Here is a 15600-nt window from a genome sequence, read left to right as displayed (position 1 = left end):
CGTAGATAGGCCAGTGTCTCAAAGCGACCACACATTTCTAAGGCTTTTATTCATTTAAATCTAACTCCTTCTGCAAGGAACTCCTCTCATATATGCCCTTTACTTAAAATCAATATGGAAAGTGTGCAGAGTGGGGAAAGGAATAGAAAATATGTGCCTAGAGGTGAAGGAAGAACACCCCACCACTGGGACCATAGCAAAGACTACCTCCCCGGAGCCCAAGCTCCAGTACCACCAGCTTCACACCCACCCCTAATATCCATGATCTCATCCAGCCTTTCCATGGTTTCATAATGAGAGGCTCTCCAAATGGGGGTAAGGGTTAGAAGGTAAGGTGGGGATCCTCTCTTTTCAGCTCATTTTCTGTGAGATTTTTAAAATATACATCATTGCATCAAAAAGACATTGCAGCCATTACTCACCACCTGTTCTGTGTGTGTGTGTGTGTGTGTGTGTGTGTGTGTATGCAGCATAAAAGGGGAAGAAAGCTGCCTTTACGTATATCTTTTACCTCCTACATTCATCCTAGAGTCACCTTGGGTAGGACTGGTTGTAGCACTCATTTTTGTCATTTCTGTCACTTAGCATGTTGTATACCACCCTCTTCTCCCCAGCCACTTCTCCCCTTTGGCATTTCAAAAATAACTTGGACAGGGACCATGGAGTCAAGGAAGACATAGAGGCAGCTGATTATTTTCATTTGTAAAAAAAGAAAAAAGTTTTATTACGAAACTAGTTTGTATAAAACAGGGTTATACATGTTTCTTGTCAGTTTGTAATAAAACAGTAAGAAAAAAAAAGGCAGTGATAGAAATTTCCCAAAAGGCAACCTATCAAAACCAACTGGCTGCCACTTTACGTTTGGACAGTAGCTGCATAAACTTTGTTCTTCTTGAACAGTATTTAATAACATCATTAATACATTAACAAAGTTTCTATAAAGTAAGACACATTGGTGCTGAAGTACATCTGGTGGCCTCTTGATCTCACCTATGAGGAGAGTTCTTTACAAAACCACGTAGGGAAAATGGCAGTTGTAAGGTGAACTACACATCTAAAATAGGCAGAGGTAATAGCATTACATGTTAAAGTATCAAGATATACACATTTTAAACCATTTGTACAAAACTCTATAAATTTTTTTCTCTTTCTCTCTTATGTACAAAAATATCTTAATATATCCCCAAACTGGTTAGGATAGATACAAATAGATTTTTTCTTATAATAAAAAAATTCACAAAAGATTGGAAGCATTCTATGATGAAAATGGTAGAAAAGATGGTATGAGGAAATGGGGTTTGGGGAACCTCCCCCCCCCCCCCAGCATCTGGGTTTCAAAGGACTGAGTATAGCATAATTTCACTGCAGACAAACATCCACAGCTTATTGGGATGGGAGATGCTGAGAAGAAAGACACCAACCCATTTCTACAGGGCTTAGAACTGCGCTTTCAGAGAGGGCGGGGGAGGTGAGGGCACCCTAGCAAGTGCTTTCAGTTCTGCCTGTTACTGGTGGGTGGGAGTTTCTCTAGGGCTGTGCTGCTCCCTTCCGCCAGGAGCCCACTGCTTTTGCACACAAGCTGCATTCCGCACTTTGACTCAGGTCCTAGTCACCCTTCATGTCTCCGTAAATAATTGGAGTGCAAAGATACAGTTCTGAGCGCATCCCCGTGTCCAGGAGTCTTGCTTCTCAGGCATGCGTTGCTTAGTTGGTCTTGCAGTTGGTTGCCTGATTTTATTTTGCTTTTTCTTTCCTTCTTCTCTTCTTCTTCTCTTTCTTTCTTTCTTTCTCCCTTCCAACATCGCTGGCAAGAAAGCACTCACGATGTAGGTTGTGCGGTGGCCCTATAACTTAAGAAGAAGGGGAGAGGTTAGTATGAATTTGGAGGCTAGCAGTGGAGGAAAGTGGAGGTTTGAGGGAGGATCTGTCAGGTGCAGCATCTCTTTTGACAGGACCTAGTACTCGGTTCTCCAGCACCCGCACCGCCCCCCTCGCCTCACCCCTCCCTCCAGTCTTCGCAGAACTGGGCAAAGCCACTCTTAGAGGCCAATACTGAAACTAACAAACCAGGGTCAGAAATCGACAAACTTTAAATTAATTTACAAATTCTCTATATCAATCCCCTCCCCTCCCCCATCTTCGTGGGGACAGTCCTCCTGCAGACACTATGACGGAGGGAAAAGAACGAAGGTAAGAATATCACACGGTTCATTCCCAAAGGCAACCTACCTGCTTCCAAAGTCCATTCGCACCAGGGCCGTGGCAGGGCCGAGCGCCCTCAGAACCAGTTGGTGAAGTCGAGCAGCTCTTGCTCCTCAGGGCTGAGCGGGTCGTAGGAGCCCTCGTCGGACGAGTAAGAGGAGACCGGCGAGCCGGCCATGGAGTTCATGTCGTTGGAGTAGTTGGGGGAGATGGTGGGCGACAGGACGCCGGCCTGGAAGGCGGCGCTCACCGCGTCGTGTTCGTCCAGCAGCTGCTGCAGCGCGCGGATGTACTCGACCGCCGAGCGCAGCGTCTCCACCTTGCTCATCTTCTTGTTGGCCGCGCCGTTGGGGACGTGCTCCCGCAGCGTGGCGAAGCCCAGGTTGACCAGCTTGACGCGGTTGCGCTCGCGCTCGTTGCGGCGCGCCACGGCGGCCGGCTGCTGCTGCGGCAGGCTGTAGCCGAAGCCGCTGAAGTTGAGCCGGCGTTTGCAGCGCATCAGTTCGGGCGAAGACGAGCGCTGCCGCTTGACTTGCTTGGACGCTGACTTGTGACCGCCCCCTGAGGGCTGGCCGTCGGCCGCCGGGCTCAGCTGCGGCGCCTGCTGCTGCTGCTGCTGCTGCTGCTGCTGCTGCTGCGCGCTCTGCGCCGCCGCCGCCGTGGCAAAGAAGCAGGCTGCGGGCGGCAGGAAGGGCTGCTGCGGCTGCGGCTGCGGCTGCTGCCCGGCGCCTCCGCTCTCCATCTTGGCAGAGCTCTCCATGCGCTGCGGCCGCCAAGGAGTCGCGGAAGGGGAGCAAGCGGGGACGCGAGGTGCGGGCGCGCGAGGGGACACAGACAGGACTTGGGTGCACGAACAGAGAGGGAAAGAAGGGGAGAGATGAAGAGGGAGCCCGGAGGGAAGTTAAAAAAAAAAAAAAAAAACAACCAAAAAACAAAATCCCAGGGAGACTTCTTTGGGTGGGAGCGGAGAAGGTGCAAACGCTGTTCCTCCTCCCTCCACTCCTCCTCCCTCCCCTCCTCCCTTCGCGGGTTGGCTTCAGGAGCCTCGCGTGGCGCTCGCGTGTGAGGCTGCCGCCAGCGCCTTCTTGGTTTTTTTTGTTGTTGTTTTTTGTTTTTGTTTTTTAAAGGCAGAAGGAGCAAAAGTCAGTGGTGAGCACGGTCTGCTGAGTCTCCCGTTCCTCGCCCCCTGGGCTGCGCTCTCTTGCGCCGGGGTCTCGGTCTCTCCAGCCGTGGCTCTGGCTGTTTTTGGTTGTTGTTGTTTGGTTTGGTTTGGTTTTTTGTTTTTGTTTTTTTAATTTTGTTAACTCCCTTTCTTTCTTAGTTCCTTCTCTCCCTCGCCCTCCCTGGCCGGTGCCCTGTCGGTGCGCCTTCCACGTTCCCTGGCCAGAAGTGAGAGAGTGCTGGGCGGCCGGAGTGCGGCCGCCTTTTCAATGGGACACCCAGCCCCACGCGCAGCCCTGGCCCCGCCTCGCCCCCCACTCCCCGCTGCTGCAGCGAGCGGCTGCAGCCCCCGCTCCCCCCTCCTCCTCCCACCCGCTCCCTAAACTCTCCCTCCTCCTCTCCCCTCCCCCCGCCCGGTCCCCGCGCCCGCTCCTTGCAAACTCTCCATTCAGCCCGGTTTGTTGTTGCAGTGCGTGCGCCTGGCGCGTGCCGGACTCCCGGCTGAATAAACAGGCGGCGCGCTCAGGGCGGGCTGCAGCCGGGGGTGGCTCTAGGAAGGGGGGACCGCCGTCTCTGGAGGGGCGAATGGCCCTGGGAATTGGGGGTGTATGGGTGGAAAGGTTTGGGGTGAAGTGCCTCGGGATTCTCCTGAGAACTTGGAGCAAAGCTCAGGGAAGGGATTTGAGCAGCAAAAAAAAAAAAAAAAATGCCACGAGGCGGTGTGCCAGTTGGGAAGACTAGGGCCCTATTTTTCCTGCCTTCTTCGGTCTACTGCCATTCTCTTGGGGGTCTTCGCTGTTCTTGGGAGCTGAAACAAATTTGCGATTGAAGTTTAGAAAGATGGGGAGAACTCCGTGGGAATTGCGGGACTGCTAAAGTAAATAAAAGTACTGTTAAGGCTGGGTTCTAGTCCTCAAGCATTCTCTCGCTAGCTCTGTGGCCCTGGGTAAGGGGCATCTGCTCCGAGCCTCAGTTTCCTCGTCTGTAGCTATAGAAGTTTGGATTAGATGATCTCTGATGTCCCATCCAGGTATAAAAACTAAGATATGCTCCTCACAACTGAGTAACTGTGGAGGGGACGGGAGGTGACCTCATTGACGGTTGGTTGTGATCAGAGCCACACGTAGGTGTTTGGCAGTGATACCCCCCAGGATGACCTCGGTGGCTTTAAGCTTCGCCCTTTCCTTCCCAAAGGGTTATTTCCGGACCGGCTGGGGGCTGCCTAAAGAGGGGAGCGCTCTGGGGTATCCCAGGGTGGGTCTGAGAAAAGAGTTGGGGGTGGAGGTTGAGGGGCCAGAGGAGTTTCTCTGGTCGTTAGGCACCGCCGCAGTTACCTCGGCTGCCTTGGCGCAGCCTCCATCCCGCCCCAGGCGTGTGCCCGGCGGGCCGGTGGCAGGCGACTGGGAGCGGAGCCCGGCGGGGCCGCGTGCTGGCCCCGCGAGGGAGGGGGAGGCGCTTGCAGCCGTCGCTCGGCCGCTTGGACTGCGCCCACCCAGGCGCCCTTCCTGGGCCTCGGCCCTGGCGCTCTCTAGCCAGAGCCGGGTCCAGCTTCGGGGCGCCTTGGGACGCGGCCCCTTGGGAGAATGCGGACCGAGCCGCCGGTCCCCTGTCTGCACCGCTCTTCTGAAGGCAGGGGAAGGAAGCTGGGGGCACGTCTCAGGACGCGTCTACACAGAAGAAGAGGGTAATCGTCCAGTTGATTTGTCCAGTAGAAATAGATCCTTTGGATCAGAGACCTGCAAGCAGGGATGATTGTGGGGAATTACCCAAACAATTGCTTCTCATTGGACTTCCCTTTGGGGAGATGGGTCTTTCTAAAGGATCTATGGGGGTGACCCAAGGAGCCACATTTGGTATGCGCGCCTGGCTTCAGTGTGGCCAGAACAGTAGTGGTGGTGATGGGCATTAAGGACTGATGGCTCAGAGATGAAGCACCTCTCTTCTCTGCCTCAATTTCCTCTTTGAAAACGTGTGGGGTTGGGAAGCATAGGACCTCACTGTGCCAACAGAGATGTGTTCTGGAACCCTCCTTCCCCACCCAGCCTCCTTCCTCACAGTAACCTGTGGCTTGTTGACCCTATAGGACTGATGGACTCGGTGGGATTTACACCTCTGTCCTCTCCCCTCACGCCCAACCCACCGCCCCACCCCCACCCTAGGAAAGGACTTGAGAGGACTCCCAAGTTCACTTCTGTCGTCCCTTCTGGGAAGTATGGGAGGCTATGAGGCCTAAAACAGCCACACCACCTTTCCTCCCCTAAGAAGTCTCTCCCCACCCACACGCCCCAGCTGTGCGTGCAGGGTGCGGCCGCTAGGAGGCGTCCCGGAAAAGTCTCCTGTGCCCCCTCCACTCCTCTTCAGCAAAATGTGGGGAGCCACCAACATGGACACATCTAAGTGCGTTTTCTTTCGCAGGCTGATTCAGACGTCCTTCCAATCCAGACTCTATCATTCCATTACTTGACAAAGGTCTGTGGTCCTGGCTCTAGCACTGTTCTGTGTCTTACCCTTGAACAAGCCCCTCTTTCTCTGCCGCCCTCAGTTTCTCCATCAGTGCGAGAACGGTGTACATCAGCTCATTTCGAGTTGTGTCTAGGAGTGCGGAGAAGTGGCCGGTAGCGCGCGCGTTCTCAGTTCCTTTTTCGGGTGCGGACTTTCACGCGTGCACGGAGATCCTAATTATCAGAGACTTCAAGGCTACAGCCTGCTCCCAACCCCCAGCCCCGACACACCACCACATGGGCGCCCAAATACGCTCCGACTAGTGAAGCCATGCATTGTAGCGGTCCTACGTGTTGGCCTCCGCCCAGGAGAAAAGACAGCGGGCGCTGGGATGCTTCCGGCCAAAGCCACCGGAACATTTGTCCTTATTCTCTCTGCTCTAGCCCAGAGCCAAATCCCATTCTCAACCCGCCCCGCTCCCGCATCCTCAGCCTGCGTCCTTACCGGCTTTGCAAAATCTCTAAGAACTCAGGCCTACTTGAGTAAGAGCATAGAACGCTCCTCACCGTGCCACCCACCCCGTCCCGCCCAGCAGTGTCCCCTTCGTCTTCTCCATTCGGAAGGTAGTGGGCTAGAATCCCTTTTGAGGGGCTCAGCCTCTGTCTTTGGGGATTGTGCGCCCCCAGTAAGAGGCTTCCACTGAAATTGCCCTTCTGGTTGTTTCATCAGTTTGAAACAAAGGACTGGGGCTTAAAAGGCTATTAGAATCCTGCTTCTGACCCTGTGATCTAGATTAGGACCCACCCTTGCACACACACCCCCCCCCCTGAGAAAACTACCATATAGTCGCTGAGGCCCAGGGAACTCTAGACCTTGCACTGGGAGATAAAGAAAATGGATTTGATTTGGTATCTGGGACTCCATTGCTTAACGGCTATGACTTTGAGCAAATAGCCTCTATTCTACTCCTCCTAGCTAGGACTTGATACAGTCCTCATCTGTACCACGTCCACAGTTATCTACTTCCAAGAGTGGGGAGGTTTCAACCAGATGTATGTGGAGCACTCTAGGCCAGGTCTAAATAGGAAGGGATTAATGAGAATAGCCTTTCTAAAACTATCAGGAAGTCACTGCTCACACAGCCCATCCAAGAAAGGGATTGTGGGAAGATGCTTCCTGGAACCATACTGTGATAATCGCTACAGCCATTGTCCAGCCATTGGATCTTCAATGCCACTCTGTCCCACTGTCCCAGCACCTGGAAATGGGTAATTCCTGTCATTTAAGAAGAATGGGGGTGATGCTCAAAAATCAAGGTGGTACTGGACCCAAGATTTTAATGTAAAACAGAAGCAAGTGAGGCCAGATACAGGCATGCTTCAAGACTTGTGCATGTAGAGACTTTGGCAGAACCACTCACCGTGACCTCAGCTCTCTGTGGCTCTCTTGCCAACCAGGCGGCCTGCCTCTGGGCAGGTCCCCTGGGTTTTACTTCACTAGGACACTCAAAATGCCATTTATCTAGATGTGGAAGGAGAAGGAAACTCACAAAAGGAGTGTTTAATACCTTCATAAATGGAGTAGTGACACTTTCTTTGCTCATCTGTCAAGGCTGTCAGGAGAATTAAATGTGATGTTTGTGAATTCACTTTGTAAATCCCTCCACACATATCAGGGTTGCCATTCTTGTGATGGGGTGGCAGGACATTGACCGCCTTTGGTGTGTATTACCCAGAATATAGACATCCCAGAAAACTGGGAAGGTTTCTCTTTCTCCTGCAAAACAATAAAAGCCCTTCCGTTCTCTAGCATCACAGGCTCCTTTTCTATGTTAGGGAATCCTGGAACTAGACCATGCTTTAGTTTAATGCTGGTCTGCCTTCAGCACTGGTATCTACATGGGGAGATGGGCTTTCCTGGTAAAACAGGGGGTCTGCTGTCCTGGAGACCTGAGGCCCCCATACCCCAAGCCTGTTACCTTAGTTTCCACTCACAGTTAAAGGCCAGGCCAGTGCTACCTTTGCTCACACACTATCCCCAAGCTCTAGAATTGTGCACCTTCCCTCTATGGATAGGAGATATGCCTCATCCCTTTTAAAAGGTTCCATGCATCCTTTTTTCTTTGGGGGTGGGGGGAGGGAGTTAACATTAAAAGTGAAACTAGATTTTCCATTGAACAGATCGTTTAACAAAATTACATTTATAGTGAATCTTGAACAAAGAGCGAAGAAAGTACAAAGGCGAATGCAGGCCTTGATTCTTGATTTGGAGACGAGATTTTTAGCACAACCCTCAATTTTGGTGAGCACTAAGCCCCAGAAGTCATGGATGTTTCAAGAAAAGGGAGTATACCAAGTATTCATAGCCTGAACTTGACACTGTCCTATCTAGGAAAAATGGAACATTTATTAGTGCTTAATCTGTTGTCTCCAAGCTCACCCTTCCCAAGGTAGCGTCAGAAACCGCTGCTGCCCAGCGCAGAGTTGGGTCTGACCAGCCCAGGACAGCCTGGGGAAGGGGGTTGGGTGTGAGGGGTTGTGAGGCAGAATAGCATAAACCACAGATTTGGCTGGACTTCTCCATCGCAGCAGCCAGGCCTGCACCTGCATTAAGGAATCCAGGCTTCAAACAAATCTATTTGCTGTTTCAATACGCCTTAAAAAGGAAAAAAAAAAAAAAGCTGGATAAAAAACAAAACAAAACAAAAAGCACAAACTATTATTTTATTGTGGCTTTTTGGTTAGGGAGGGGGCATTCGGGCAGGGTGAGGGAGTAATTTGCAGCCACTCTCCCAAGTCCTTTTGAAGTTCTCCAAATAGAACTAACTCTGCTAAGTCTTTATTTTTTCTAAAGCCCCATTTACATTATGATTAAATACCTTCCTGGGATAAGCATAAAGAAAGTCGTTAATCTATATAGCTCTCCAAAGAATCAATACATTCTAAACTTTTGTAGGATTTGTTACACTCTATTTTGTTACAGTAGGCCAGCTCCTCTCCGTCTAGGCACATGGCTCTCCGTCCCTCCCCCAACCCCCACCTCCTCCAAGAATGAAAATAAAGTAAAGGTCTTTCACGGTAAACAAAACCAGCTGATTCTTCACAGAGCCCCATGAATAGCTGGAGAAGAAAAAAAAAACTTACAATAAATGGTGCATTTTTTTCTCTGCTGGGTATAGTATTCAAGGATCAGGGCAGTATTCAAACAGAGGTCCATTTTTTGCTCAGCAAGAGAGTTTAGAAAAGAAGCGTGGGGTCCATTCAGAGCTTTCCCCCCTTCACAATCACAGGGTTCTATGAAACCTATATTCCATGCCTTGTCGGAGTGTTTCTGGGGACCAATTATTGCTTTGTTGCACGGCTTCTTTGCTGAATCTTTGAGCAGCAAGAAAAAGCGCTCTCGAGTCTACCCTTATTTTGACCATTTCAGTCATTACTCAGTGTAATAATTAATATGACAACTGGACGCTTGAGTTTGTATAGAAACACCTCAGCTACAGGAGCGAGCGTGCAGTGGGTGGTAACGAGCCGCACATCAGCCAGAGAAGCCACACACACAAAAAAAGGAATGAATGGCCAAAGAGAAAGAGAAGGAATAAAGATAAAATAGTTGGCACAACGCAGAGGAACATAAAACAGACTCGAATGGAGGGCGGGAGGGGGAAGGGGGGCAATTAGAAGGGGAGGGGGGAACACCCTACAGAGGTTAACTTATTTTGAAACTGTTTTCTGAATAGAGCCCTGGACGTGAGTGGCCGGCTTTCAGCCCGGCTCCTTCCCCCCCAGTTTCCCAACTCTCTCGGAACGCGGCGGGGGTGGGGGGAAGAGGGGGGGAAGAGAGGTCCCTTAACCTTTAGGTTCTCCCCAGGGTCCTTCTGGGAGGCGCATCCAACGTACCACCCAGCCCAAGCTCCAGCTCCTGGTTTGGCTTCCAGTTTTGCACTTTTGCCAAAATCCTGTTCCCTTCCCTCCAACTTCGGTCTTTGGATTTGGGAAATTCAGAGGATTGGGCGCAAGTGTAGACGAGAGAGGCGTGCGCGGCGCCACCTCACTGGGGTGAATTTGGGGGGGCTTTCTGGCGCGCCCCAACAACTCTGCCACGTTGCCCTGAGGAACAGCGCCCCGCGGGGCTCCCGGCGCGTAGCATCTCACCCTGGTAGCTCGGAGTCACACTGGGCGCTGCGCCCCAGCCCCGCGCAGGGTCCACCTCTGCGGGTCCCCGCAAGCGCGCCCCGGGGTTGCGACCTGCTCCGTGACGGCATAATAAATAATTAGAGGGTTTAAGCGCGTTAGCCACAGCTCATGCTAATGAGCCAGATAAGGGCTCACGCTAACCCGAAGTGACAGTTTGCATATAGGAGGGAAGAAAAAAAGCCTTGCTATTTTTTCCCCAACTTGATTGCTCCTTCTCAAATTCATACCCCCAGACCCCTTCCTCTCAGTTGCCTCTCTTCCTACCCCCCCCCCCCCCCCGCTCACGCAGCACCCTCTCCACCCTCTTTCGGGCCGTTCCTGCCTTTCTCCCTGCCCGGCCGCGATGAGGCGTCACCCAACCCCTGGGTGCCCGCACCTGACACCTAGGGAAAGTTCCTTCCCAGCGCGTCCTGGCCAGCCTCAGCCCCGAGAGGAAACGGCCCCTGTGCCTTTCTTCACACACTGTGCACCGCATCAAGGCTCCCATGCTCCAGGAAAGACTTTAAAGCTCGGGGTTAGGGGCCTCTCAAAGCTCTGGGGGCCCTGAGCGCCCTTGGGTGCTCTCTGCCCTCAACAGGGTGACTGGCGCTACGGGGCTGGGGCGAAGGACGCGGGCGCCCAAGGTTCCGGAGCTCCTGAAGCTTTCCTGCCGCCTCCCGAAAGCAGGGGCAGTTTGCCGAAGTGACTGAGGTCAGTCGTGTGTCCCCATTGTGTGGCCACGTGTCCTGTGTCCATCATCACCTCCCGAAGTCCGAGCTCAGCCCGACTCCTTGCGGCGCGGCCCGGGAGTGCTCTGGCCTATAAATCAGCCAGGCGGCCGGGAGCCGTCTACACCCCGGTGCGGTGCAGACCTGGCCCTCTGCCCCAAGGGCCAAGGGGAGTTTGTTCACGGGAGGTTAGGAAGGAGGCCACTGCCGGGTCCCGGAGTCTCCTTGGGAAACTGAGCTTCCAAGTGGGCCAGTTAACTCTTTCCTTCCCCCCAGCACTCTTCCCGATGCCTGGTATTGCCGGGTCTTTTGGGGAGAGAAGGAGGAAAAGATGATTTCTGACACATGGGTATTTATTGACATGGAACCTTAGAGAAACAGCAACGAAAACGAAGTTAGATGAGTTAATATTTGTAACATTCTGAGAACAGCGCTTGGTACAGAGTGAACACTGTAAGCATTTGTTAAATAAGTGTGAGCACACTGAATACAGGATGTATATGCTATTCATCTAAGGTGTTAGAAAATGCCACTTTGATCCCAAAAGGATCAAGGTCGTTATGCTCATTGATTCATCAAATAACTATAGGATGTAGTTAGAGGTAAATAAGACAATCATTGCCTTCAATAAGCTTGTAGTTTAGCATGCAGAGAAGGAGATGTGGAAGAAAAGAAGGTCCGTTAAAATCACAGTGGGGCAACAATGGAGAGCCCTCTGACTCAAGTTCCATTAGTCTGGACTCTGACCGTCCCTAACCCCCAGCTTAAGCCCAAGTAAATACGCAATCTGGTTAAGAAGGGTGGATTCTTCTTAGAATCCTAACGTCAAACTGCACCTCTTCCCCAACCAAATGGCCATCCCTAGCTTCTCTCATAGGGCAAGTCATGTGCAGACACTGGTGAACTACATACATGCACACCTGTAGTGCTAAGTGCAAAAAGCAAGCCACTTGAATTCAAAGAGACAGACTCCAGGTTCTGGAACTTACTAGTTCTGTATCCTCAGGCAAATTGCTCACCCTCTTCCTAGATGGCTTTTCATCTGCAAAATGAGGGACTGAGTAGGATACCTCCCTCCCCTCCAGCTCCGACTGTATAGACAATACAGACATCACCATGTGACCCTTTCATGGTCATTGCTCCCTTCTTTGAGTAGAAAAACATCTTTTCCCGGTTTTTATGGAAAGAGTCTTCAGGGAGCAAATGACCTCGTCCACAGCCTCATGATGTAGACCAGTACCTGCTGGTACTAGGATTATGGCTCCTGCGGAAAAGGAAAGACGTAGGCCATTGCTCATCGGGAATCTGGCGTAAGGGAAGAAACTCATCATTCTCACTAACAGCTTTGCTTGGGAAACTGGATTCTCCTTTACTGGCCTAAGCAGTTTTTGGTCAGGGATTTGAGGACCGGGAAAACTCAGTCCTCCACTACGGGTTGTGTGAGTCGCTCGCCACCTGCCGGTTGTTTCTAACACTGCAGAGAGGACCGCAAGTCGATTCACTCTTCTAACTCTGTACAATTCAGTTCAACCATAGAGTGCTGTGTTGCGTGTGTTACATCCCCACAATACTCACATTGGAAATACATGAGAGGCTCCTGGGTGGCTCAGTAAGTTTAACGTTCTACTCTTGATTTCCCCTCACGTAATGATCTTACGGTTTGTGAGTTCAAACCCTGAAATGGGCTCTGTACTGACATTGTGGAGCCTGTTTGGGATTCTCTTTCTTTCTCTATCTGTTCTTCCCATTTGTGCTCTCTCTTTCTCAACATAAATAAGTGAACCTTAAAAAAAATCAAAAAGAGAAATATGCCAGGTGAGTGTTAATGTTCAGATTCCAAAACTTCATCCCTGACTCATCGAGTTACAATCTGAGGCCAACTGACCTTTTTTTTTTTCAATGTTTATTTTTATTTCTGAGAGACAAAGAGTGAGGGAAAGAGAGAGCAAGAGAGCAAAGGAGGGGCAGAGAGAGGGAGACAGAGAATCCAACACTGTCAGCACAGAGTCCAACACAGGTGACATCATGACCTGAGCCAAAATCAGGACTCCGGTGCTCAATTGACTGAGCCACCCAGGCGTCCTGCAACTGGCCTTTTTGACAAGCTATAGAGTAAAATTTTTGTACTCTGAAGATGGAGTACTCTAGAGGTATTTGAGATGATGAGACACAGCATCCATTATTCAAAGCCATGAAGAAAGAATCTGTTCTGGTAAAGACATTACACTAGCCCCATAGATAAACTTTCTGTGGCTAAAGGGGATGCCCTAGTGACTTCTGAGGGGGGTGGAGAGGATTGGTAAGTTATTAGAGATAGTCTTTGATGTTGGCATGAAGAATGGTCAGAACCATTCAGTCTGAATAAAGGGCCATGAGAACAGCCCGCCCAGTACCCAGCTTCCTTGACTTTTGAGACTCAAGCAACTTAGCCTCCCCTTGGGACACTCCTTTTGAGGCTACATCTTGGGTTTTGTCCGCACCCAGGACAGCTCCACCTTGGAAACCTTAGCTTTCCATTCTCCACTCTGATTCCTTCTCATCCTCATTCTTACATGATGTCTTTGCAACCTCCTTTCCCGAGTTCTATTTCTTCCCAATTTGGTCTTGCCCCAGCTGAGTCTGGAAAGTGTGGTTGATTATTTGATAAACCTGTAACATAAAATGCTTACCTTCTCATCCAAAAAACAGCCAACCCACTCCTTGATCTTATGACCACCTTCACCACTTAGGCATATTTCTTAGAACAGCAGTCTACACCACAGTTCCATTTAATTCCAACAGTTGCTCTGAGGTTTGTCCCCACTGGAGTTCCTCACTGTGAAGGTTGATTTTACTTGTCAACTTGACTGGGCCATGGGTTACCCAGATATTTGGTTAAACATTATACTGGGTGTGTTTCTGAGGGTGTGCTGAGAAAAATTAACATTTGAATCCTTGGCCGAGTAAAGTAGATTGCCCTCCCCAGTGTGGGCGGGAATCATCCAATTAGCTGAAGCCCAGAATAGAACAAAATGGATAAGGAAGGGAGAGTTCTCTCTCTCCCTCCCTCTCTCTCTCTCCTCTCTCTCTCATACTCTCCCTGATTGTCTTCAAGCTAAAACATTGATCTTCTCCTATCTTTAGACTTGTACTTGTACTGGAACTTCCACCATTAGTTTTGCTAATTCTCAGACCTTTGAATGCAGGCTGGAACTACACCATATTTCTCCTGGGTTTCTAGCTTGCTGCCTGCAGATTTGAGGACTTTTCAGCCTTCATAACCACTTGACCAATTCCTTATAGTCTGTCTGTCTGTCTGTCTGTCTCTCTCAGTATCTCTCTCTTTCTCTATTTACTGGTATAGATATAGATACATATATAGATACAGATATCTCCTATAGGTTCCACTTCTCCAAAGAATACAGACTAACACACTCACCACTTTGTTAAATGTAATAGCTACTTCTGGTCCTACATTACTTGGCTGTCCCAATGCCCTTGGCCTTGCTGATGGGTCACCTCTTCTTAATGTTCCCTTCTCCTTTGGCTACTGTGATTCTTATCCCTTGGATAATTTTTTCTTAGTACTAGTTTTTAGTTTACCATCTCCAGTGTAAGTCTCCCAATGACACATGTTATCTGTAGGTTGTAGCTTCCGCATCACTTGCTGATGACTCTCAAGTTCCTTTTAAACTTCTAAAAATATTTTTAATTTATTTAAAAAAATTTTTTTGAGAGAGAGTGTGAGCATGAGTGGGTGAGAGGGTCAGAGGGAGAGAGACAGAGAAAGAGAGAGAGAGACCGAGAGAAAGGGGGAATCTTTTTCATTTTTTAGATGAATTTTACCAAACATTTATTTCTTTTTATTTTCAGGTCTTTAGATTTTTACTTTTTAAATTTAATTAACTAATTAATTTTTAATTTTATTTAAAAATAAATAAAATTTATATTTAATAAATAAATATAGCATAATAATAGTTTCAGGAGTAGAATTTAGTGATTCATCACTTACATATAACACCCAGTGCTCATCCCAGCAAGTGCTCTCCTTAATGCCCATCACCCATTTAGCCCATCTCCTGTACCTCACACCTCTCCAGCAACCCTCAGTTTGTTCTCTGTATTTAAGAGACTCTGATGCTTTGGGGCACCTGGGTGACTCGGTCAGTTAAGCATGTGACTTGGCTCAGGTTATGATCTCACAGTTCATGGGTTCAATCTCCACATCGGGCTCTGTGCTGGTGACTCAGAGTCTGGAGCCTGCTGTGGATTCTGTCTCTCCCTCTCTCTCTGACCCTATCCTGCTTGCATTATCTGTTTTTCTTTCAAAAATAAATAAGCATTTTCAAAATTTTTGAAGACACTCTTACGGCTTGCCTTCCTTTCTGTTTTTATCTTATTCTTCCTTCCCTTCCCCTATGCTCATCTGTTTTGTTTCCTAAATTCTGTATATGAGTGAGATCATATGATATTTATCTTTCTCTTACTGACTTATTTCACTTCGTTTAATTCACTCTAGTTCCATCCATGTTATTGCAAATGGGAAGATTTCATCCTTTTTGATCTCTGAGTAATATTCCATTGCATATATATACCACATCTTATCCATTCTCAGTCAATGGACATTTGGGCTCTTTCCATAACTTGGCTACTGTCAATAGTGCTGCTATAAACATGGGGGGGTGCCCCTTCAAATCAGCATTTTTGTATCCTTTGGATAAATATCTAGTTTGCAAATGCTGGGTCATAGGGTAGCTCTATTTTTAATTTTTTGAGGAAACTCCACACTGTTTTCCAAAGCGGCTGTAGCAGTCTGCATTCCCACCAGCAGTGTGCAGGAGGGTTCCTCTTTCTCTGCCTCATCACCCACATCTGTTGTTCCTGAGCTATTAATTTTAGCCATTCTGACAAGTGTG

At 49.4% G+C, this 15600-nt stretch overlaps 1 protein-coding gene across 1 annotated transcript; it reads right to left on the bottom strand.

Moving 5' to 3' along the window:
- Positions 1–753: 753 nt before the first annotated feature.
- ASCL1 (achaete-scute family bHLH transcription factor 1) lies at positions 754–2962 on the bottom strand. The gene is made up of 2 exons (XM_039252500.1): positions 2230–2962; positions 754–1850 (listed from the first exon to the last, which is right to left on the bottom strand). The coding sequence occupies exon 1, from the start codon at positions 2960–2962 to the stop codon at positions 2279–2281; it is 684 nt and encodes a 227-aa protein (XP_039108431.1). The 3' UTR covers positions 754–1850; positions 2230–2278.
- Positions 2963–15600: the final 12638 nt, after the last annotated feature.

This window comes from Hyaena hyaena, unplaced genomic scaffold (genome assembly GCF_003009895.1).
Source record: "Hyaena hyaena isolate Hyena2069 unplaced genomic scaffold, ASM300989v1 scaffold_417, whole genome shotgun sequence".
Taxonomy (NCBI): Eukaryota; Metazoa; Chordata; class Mammalia; order Carnivora; family Hyaenidae; genus Hyaena; species Hyaena hyaena.
Note: the sequence above shows the minus strand (reverse complement) of the source record. Positions and strands in the feature narration are given on the sequence as shown.

Excerpts from the sequence above, each read along its gene's own strand:
- ASCL1 (XM_039252500.1), bottom strand. The coding sequence starts at position 2,962 with ATGGAGAGCTCTGCCAAGATGGAGAGCGGAGGCGCCGGGCAGCAGCCG.